This window comes from Rhinopithecus bieti, unplaced genomic scaffold (genome assembly GCF_001698545.2).
Source record: "Rhinopithecus bieti isolate Rb0 unplaced genomic scaffold, ASM169854v2 scaffold_70053, whole genome shotgun sequence".
In the NCBI taxonomy this organism is placed as follows: Eukaryota; Metazoa; Chordata; class Mammalia; order Primates; family Cercopithecidae; genus Rhinopithecus; species Rhinopithecus bieti.
Genome location: NW_016826018.1, coordinates 41,669 through 50,176, shown reverse-complemented (window position 1 = coordinate 50,176; position 8,508 = coordinate 41,669). Strand labels below are relative to the sequence as shown.

Here is an 8,508-nt window from a genome sequence, read left to right as displayed (position 1 = left end):
AGATTCAACTTCAGTGGTCTTCGTTAAATGGTTTTATCAGGACCCTGTGAATAAATGAGGGTTATGAGTACCTGCCCCTTCCTGTGCAAAGGTGTGTCTGGGCACCTGCTAGATCAGCTTTAGCTAGTTTTTATCATGTTTATGAAGTTCTGTATTTAAAAACCCTTCCAGCATGGTTAGAGAGAGGACATTTCCTGGCTTGCAGTTTAGGCGAATGACAGCTGGAAAAAAGAGTCCTGTAAGCCACCTCTAGTTGGCATCCAGGAAAGGATACTCCTCTCTAGGTGAGCCCAAGCATTCCTAACGTCATGCGCCACCCACACAGCCTTGGGTCAATGGTAGAAGGTCCTGCATAGACCCTGCCCTGGCCCTGTGCTTGCCTGTTCCTGCACGCATCGAGATAGACAAAAGCCAGCCTCAGACATTGCCATTCTCCAGACACCTCCCCCACACCCACCACAGCTCCTCCTTTTGGTCTTCTTGGTCCTGGACGATCCTCTGGATCCCATGCAGGGCTCCCACTTTTTATCCAGCTCCAATACTTAACAAACTTGCTTGCAGCCGGCTTGGACCTTAAAAACTTTCCACGACTCATCTTTCAATATTTGTCCTACAGCAGCCCTATGTGATAACACCAGGCATGGAGCCCTTGCAGCAGGTGCTGTCAGTGTCTCACCCATATTCCCACTTCCTGGGCATGCCAGCCTGACTTCCACCTCCAGCATCTGTAGCTCCCGGCCTGAGGCCTTTGTCTGGTCACAAGAGACTACTCTGCCCTTGTGTGCAGCAGGTCAAAGTCACAGGGAATAAACAACTCCTTGCATGAACCTTCAACCAATGACAAGTGGAAACTGGTAGATAAATACCGCAGCTCCCTTGCCACTCTGATGGGATGCCCCTGAGCACTGTATTCTCCTTGTTTCCTTGAGTTTCCCAGCTCCAGTTGTCCACCGTGGATACTCCCTTGGCAATGCAACATGGATTGGATTTCATCTCTTCCCTCGCTCACTTCCCCACCTCCCTACTGCTGTTATCTGGGATCATCACCTTAAAGAACCACTTGCCTCTAGATTATTTTTTCTCACAGTTTGCTGCTGGCAAAAACCAAAATAAGACAGCACCTCACACCATGCCATATGGAATCAGCCTTTGAAGTCACCCTCGCCTGTTTCCAGGTCTGTCTATGCTGGGAGGTAGGTGGGTCAGATACAGAAGCTGGTGGGGTCCATGTCCTTCCCCTGTTCAACCTCTGAGACTCACCTCTGTGGTGCCGGGCCACAATCACAGACGGGACACAAAACATCACATCTGCTAACAAGTCCAGGAACAGGTCTTTCTTTTTGACAGGGTCGTCTGTTCCTCCTAAGTATTTCTCAGTAGCTTCTGGAATCAGTTCCTTAGGAATGTACTGAAATAGATCAATAAAGTGACCACAACCCCCTGGTGAGTGATGCAGCTTCTCCAGCCCACTGGGAAGGGCTGCCTCAATGGTGAATCTCACAAGCCCTGTGTAACTTCCTGCTAGGGTGGAAAGTGAAGTGGGAAAGGTAGAAAGATGGGGGAAACCCTGAGACCCCAGTCTTCATTCTGCCATTTAATTGCTCTACAATTTGTGGCAAGTCATTGTCCCTCTCTGCGTTTCAGCCAATTCTCATAATTCTTAGACTCTTACAACAAAGGGATAGGACTTCCACAAGAGTGACATGGCTGTCTTCTGGTCCAGTTTCCCTTCGGAGAGTGGATAGTCCATCAACTGCTAAAAAAAAAAAAAAAGGAAAAAAAAAAGTTAGGCATGCATGAATCATTGGGAATTAATGAGAAGAAACAAACTTACCAACCCACTAAATCAATGCAGACTGAAAGTCCTCTAATGTTGGGAGATTTTAGGGCTTTACTGAAATGGGCAAAATCAATTAATTAAATGGGCTTATATCCAGAAACTCAAGCATTGCAAAGATTACCAACATTTTTTTTTTCGGAGAAGCTGCGGCAGTATTTTGCAGTTTGTGTGTGTGCGTGTGTGTGTGTGTGTGGCTGGGATCCGTACAGTGGTCAGTAACATGGAGAGCCAAGGTTTCTGCCAGACCAGTGTGGAATGGAGGACTCTGGAGAAGAGAATGTAGACCTCCCAAGTACTGCCATGTGTCACAGATGACACTGACAGCCTTAGATCCTGCCTTCATGGCTTTGGTCTTTGGTAGAACCTCTGAAATCCTTCTGAGGGGCGAACTGCACATCTCTACGCACATAACATTTCTTCCCAAACCTCTGCACTCAGAGACTCAACCAAACTCTAGCATTGCTTGTAGCAGCTTAAGGCTGTGTCCCTAGAATGACCCCAGTATCCTTAACATACCTGCCTGGGAAGGCTCAACCCTGCCAGGACAATTTACTCTGCTCCAACCGAGAAGCAGACAGACCCCTGAACCCAACTAGAGCAGTTACTTTAGAAAGCCTGTAATGATAAACCCTTTCTCTGTCCTTTGGGATATGAATCTACCACCCAACCCTGTTTCCTGGAGGACCTGAGAGCCTTCTCTTTGCAATGCAAATGTTCAGGGAGCTCACTCCTGATCTTCCCAGTCCCTGTGGAAGGAGTAGAGCCTGACTTCAGTGAGCTCTTCCTGCAGTCTAATGCATGGCTTCCTTTCCTGAAGATAAGTTTGTTTCTGCCCCAGGTGAGCCAGGATGAAGACATCCAGGTGGCCTAGCCACATGGACCAAGCCTCTCCCCACAGACCACAGTGTGTTTCCCTTGGCACACTTTGCCTATGAAATACTGTCAGGCTTCTGTTTTGGGGATGTGAGTCCAGTCCATACTGGACTGTTTTCCCTATTGCAATCATGTTACTGAATAAACCCGTCCTACAACTTTAACCAGGGGCAGCTTTGTTTATCTTCAACTGGAAGAAGAACCCATCTTTACTTTTAGAAGCCAATCACTTTTTCCATGTATTTGTTTCCATCTTTTATTTGAGGTTTAGGGGTACCTGTGCAGGTTTGATCATGAGTAATTTGAGTCTCTGGAGTTTGCTGCATAGATTATTTTATCACCAGGTATTTATCATGGCACCTGATTAGGTAGCTCTTCCATCCTCATCTTCCTCTGACCCTCCACTCTTAAGTAGACCCTGATGTCTACTATTCCCTAGAAGTCAATGGTAACTCAAGAAGAAGCCACTTTCTTTGGATATTTCCAATGAGACGATGAAGAGCACCAGTGATTTTCAGGGGAACTACGCATAGCCAGCCTGAGGTGGGAAGCCAGGAAGCCCCTGACTGACTGTCCGTACTCCTCAGCTCCTTCCCACTCCTAGGCCCCCTCAGTTTTCCCATCTGCACAGTTATTTTCTCTACTGGCCCTCCCTAGCACAGACACTTCAGGATTCTTCAATAGGAAGACAATCAGAGAATCCAGGGAGAGGGAATCCCAGGGTCCTGATACCCAGGTGGCCACTGTGCCCTTCTGGAGAAGGTTTCCATAGAAATGGTAACTCCTGCTGAAGGGGACAGCTGCCCAGGACTCAGAGTGCAGCTCAGAGAGGGAAGCACTCCTGGGACCAGAGACGGGAGGGCTGATGGGGGAGGGTGAGTCCTTCCAAGAAGCCTGCACATTCTCACCATTGGAATAATCCAGCCAAACTCCTGCTTGTTAAATCCGACCATGTAGGGGACAGTGTTGAACTTCCTTTCAGCTTGAAGTTCTTCAGGTGTTTTCGGAAGCAGCACCCCATCAATCACGGTGCCCAAGAAAGGGTGACTCTGGGAGACAAAAATGCAGCACCTGTGATTCCCTCCCTGGTCACACCCATGTCCCCAACTCTGCCTGTCTGAGGGTGAGACCAGTACCACAGATCAGCATGGCCATGGGCCATGGCTGCACATGCTCAGGGTCCTAACTTAAGGGGGTAGGTCTCTGGGACTCAAGGGTAGAACTTCAGGCAGAGGCTGACACTGGTCAGGTGATGAGTAGAGGAAGAAATCTTCACTCAGGATGAAATACATGTATTATCTATATAAAATTACATGTTTATATATTTCAATTTGAAGTGCATGCATTTCCCTCTCTCTGTCCACAGTTGATTTTCGGTAGCCCTGGCAGTTGCTTCCGATAAAGCTCCCATGAGTGCTGAATTAGAGAATACAGAGTCATCACTCAAGGGGAAATACTGGGTTAGGTTCTTGCAAACCTCTGGCCACAACATTTTCATCAACCTTCTTTTATGTGTGGGTTTCTGTTGAAAGACACTTCCACAGCTCCATCCCACACAAGAGGTGTTACTTTAGCCCTTTCCATCACAACCTCACTGGAGAAGTCAATTTCCTTCTCCTTTTTCTGAACGTGCTATTTTGTGGATTTTTCAACACTGAATGCATGGCCAGCAGCACTGCAGCTCCTGCCTCACCCAAGCTTGTCTCACACAGGCACCTTCCCCGTAAGGCACAGCACAGCCTGTTTAGCTCAGGAATGCCAGACAGCCGTGCTCCTCTTGGGGCCACTCTAAACAGTGACATCACCACAAAAAGCACAAAAATGCAGAACACATGGCACTAAATAGACCGCGAAGAGGACGCTTGTTAGCATGAGAGATGAAATGAGAAGACAGAGGTGGTCTCGCCGGATCTCAGATGGAATGTGCCCATCATGCAAATCCAGCTTCCTCTGCTCTGTGCCTGCCTGTGTGTGACAATGCAAGTGCCACCAGTATCGATTTTGGGGTTACAAGGACATTTTAGCAAGCAGGTGAATTTATAAATGCAGAATCCATGATTAATGAGGAGAGATGGTGCTATCTATCTGTATTTAAACAAGAGCTGTTATTGATCCATGGGTGGCTTTGAGGAGGTACTGAACCGTCATCACTCAAGGAGCCTAGACTAAGACTTGGTTCCCTATTAGAGAGAAAATCATGAAGAAAAGAATCAGTGATGAACTCACACTATATCGATCCATGTCTTAATCTTAGGTTTTACCTTTGATGAATAATTTTTATATTGTCACAGATTAGAGAGAGCCCGACTCATGTGTTGCCATCAGGGCAGCTGGTTCTGGGTACAGTTATATTTTTATAATTCATATTTAGTCACAATGGTGTAGTTGCTAAGATAGAGCATGGACATTGAAAGCAGATTAACTGGATCTGAAGCCTGGCTCTGCTACTTACTGGCTGGGAGTTTCACCTGTTTGGGCCTCAGTTTTCTCATCTAAGAGGTGAGTTATTGTGAGGATTAAATGGCTGAACACGTGTGAAATACTTAGCATAGCACCTGGTGTCTGGAAGGGCTGAACGAATGTTAGGTATTACTTGTTAGCAGGGTTGCTGCGGGTCCCTCTCAGAGACATCAGTCCTCTGTGACATCTTCCCAGTTCCACGCCCCATGGGCTGTATTTCCCTCCTGGATATCAGATGGAACTGGACAATTCCTAGTCTTTGATAACCTATGGCTTCTGGGACCTTTGGTCTGCTCTACGAAAACCAATGAATGATGAGCTAGTTCAGGCTGCCTGGGGGAGATATTTTGTGAAGTGGACCAGACCCAGCTGGACAAGGTGCAGATCCTAATCCACTATGGCTGACAATACGGAAGAGGATTGGGGTGCAAGTTTTGCCTCTTTGAGAGGCTGTCCAAGAAGGCCTGCCCTGGGAGGACAGCAAGAGGAGCAGCCCCTCTGGAAGGAAGATGCAGGGCAGGCTACGTGGAGATGGCGCCACCCACCTGCAGTAGGCTCTGGGCAGTGAATTGTATTGACAGGTAAGGAAAGGAGGGAGAATTTCTAAACAGGGGGAATCGCAGGAGCAAAAGGGCACAGGTGTCACTGTGCAAGGTCAATTCCAGAAACACCCAAGAGTTCTGGGCTTGGAGAAATGCCATGGGGCAGGGTCCAGAGAGAGGGATAGGTACAGAGCCTACCTTCTGCACAGTCTGGCACACAGAGCGCATGCAGGTGTGTTTTGAAGGACTAACTCCATGGAGGGAAGAGGATTTGTCTCATAAGGAAAGTCAGGCTTTTAAGAAGTGGGGGTGACATGCTCTAACTCTGTTAAGGAAGGTGAGTCTGGCTGCACCAAGAGACATGGAAATGGGGATGGAAGGTGAAGTAGAAGATATAAGAGTTGAGGCAAGAGACAGGAGCACCCTGGTTGGGCGGCAGCCTTGCGGAAGACTCCCATCAGCAACAATGACAAGTGATTGCCGCTGTCCACTCAGAGTTTTCAAGTGGCTGCCCTGTGTGGGCATGACCTTGCTTGTGTCAGAAAACTCAGGGCATCTTCCACTCCCCTCTCTTTCTCACCCGCTGCATTCTGTCCATCAGCAAATCCTCTCAGTTATTCCTTCCAAGATATCCAGACTCCAACCACTCCTCCCATCCCCACTGCCACAGCCCTGTCTAAGCAGCCAGGAGTCCTTGCCTGGATTATGGCAACACAGTGGCCGCCCAGCTGGTCAACTGCATCCACTCTGCTCCTTTCCTACAGTCTATTTGAACATCAGAGGCAGAGACCTTTGTGAGATCTAAGATCATGTGACTCCTCTGTTCAAAACCTCCAAAGGCTTCCCATCTTGCTCAGAATCCAAATCCAAATACTTTAAATGATCCCTCTCCCACTGCCCATTACCTCTTCAGCATCAGGCCACTCTGTCTGCACACTCGGTCCTCTCCAGCCAAACTGGCCACTTCCATCAGGGTCTTTGCAGTGGCTGTTCCCTCTGCCTGGAATAGGCTTCTCCGGGTTTCCTGACAGCTGGCTTCCCGCCTTCTCCAGAGCTTGGCTCAAATGCCACCTTCTCACTGACCCATTCCCTGATGCTGCTACTTCAATTGAAACCACACACAAACTCTATCCCCTAATGCTGCACACCATCAAACAGAATACACACTTGATTTGCTTTTCTATTGCACTCTCCCTGCACTGTAATGGAGGGTCCCAAGAGGGCAGGGAATCTTTCTTGTTTCACTGCTATATCCCCAGCTCCTAAACAAGTCCTGGCACCTATGAAGTGCTTATTACATCTTTGCTGAATGAATCTCATGTACTCCTCCCAAGACCTTTTAAGGAGAGTGCTGTGACCTCCAGGGAGGCAGCACAGAGGACAGGATTGTAAGATGCTGCAGACGTGATGTCACCAGAAACAGTCAACCCACTGGGAGGTAGGGGTGGGGGTGAGGAGATCGGGAGGATATGTTGGAATTTCCTGTGTGCTGGGAGGAGGCGAGTGTCCTTGGACTGAGATTCAGGCTTACCCTCTCCATGCCTAATCATCCCTGCTATCTCTGCCTCCTGATAGTGGAAGGTTCTGGTTCAGCCTCCTCCCATAGTGCCATTTTGAGGAGCAGACAATGTAAAATAGAAGGGGAGTGGGCAGAGCCCAGTGCACACAGAGGTGATGCCGGGAGCACTGGACCAGGAGTCAGGAAAATGGGTTCCAGGCCTGCTGCTACTCCTCCTGGCTGTGTTACCCAGGTGAGTCACTGCCCCTTTCTGGGCCTCAGCAACAAACACACAGGAGTTACTATAATTACCCGAGAGAGGATTCTTTCACTCACAGTTAATTGGAGCTTAAAGGTGCTAAGACTCAAAACCTGTAATCGAGAAACAAAAGGTCCTTACCTCTCTGGGGTCTCCATGTAAATCCAAAGACAAGAATTTCTGTGAAGACAAAGGCAGAGGATGTGGGTTAGAGGCAGCTGGGTGACTGGGTCAACAGAGGTGTCAGGCTCTCCCTCGTGATGCCAAGCTGGCTGGGCCGAAAGGAAGTGGGCAGGACTCCAGCTCCGCTGGGCCTGAGCACAGGGTGAAGGCGTAGCAGGGAAGGGTGGGCACCCGCATGGGAAGGATGGGCCAGGGACTCTGAGCCAGAGTTGATGGAACTCTGGAGAGGATGCCCACTGGTTGTGGCTGCCCAGCCCCAATCTCTTTCCCTTTCCTCTTCCCCTGGGAAGAACATGCAATTCTCCTTCGGAGACCTCCTTCTTTCCCCATCACTCCATGAATTCATACATCTATATGCCACCTGGTGTGCTCCATCTCTCTGAACATGAATTTTAGCTCAGGAATGGGCATACACCCATGTCAATCCAATAGAGTTTACCCCAAAACTTTTGCAGGAATTGTTTAGAAAGAGGATTTTATAAATTACCTTGGGCAGTATGGCCATTTTCACAATATTGATTCTTCCTATTGATTCTTCCTATCCATGAGCATTGTATGTTCTTCCATTTGTTTGTGTCCTCTTTTATTATAGATTCAATGCCATCCCCATTAAGCTACTAATGACTTTTGCCACGGAATTGGAGAAAACTGCTTTGAAGTTCATATGGAACCAAAAACGACCCTGCATTGCCAAGACANCACATTCTCACCATTGGAATAATCCAGCCAAACTCCTGCTTGTTAAATCCGACCATGTAGGGGACAGTGTTGAACTTCCTTTCAGCTTGAAGTTCTTCAGGTGTTTTCGGAAGCAGCACCCCATCAATCACGGTGCCCAAGAAAGGGTGACTCT

At 48.3% G+C, this 8,508-nt stretch overlaps 1 protein-coding gene across 1 annotated transcript in view; it reads right to left on the bottom strand.

The window, feature by feature from the left end:
- Positions 1-1,066: 1,066 nt before the first annotated feature.
- The window catches only part of LOC108522821 (liver carboxylesterase 1-like), a 33,686-nt gene continuing 26,244 nt past the window's right edge, over positions 1,067-8,508 (bottom strand). Inside the window, exons 9-11 of the mRNA XM_017863261.1 lie at positions 8,366-8,506; positions 1,673-1,756; positions 1,067-1,408 (exon numbers count right to left, since the gene is read on the bottom strand). Of these exons, the coding sequence (XP_017718750.1) occupies positions 1,082-1,408; positions 1,673-1,756; positions 8,366-8,506 (552 nt within the window). The 3' untranslated portion in view covers positions 1,067-1,081. The remainder of the gene's footprint in view (positions 1,409-1,672; positions 1,757-8,365; positions 8,507-8,508) is intronic.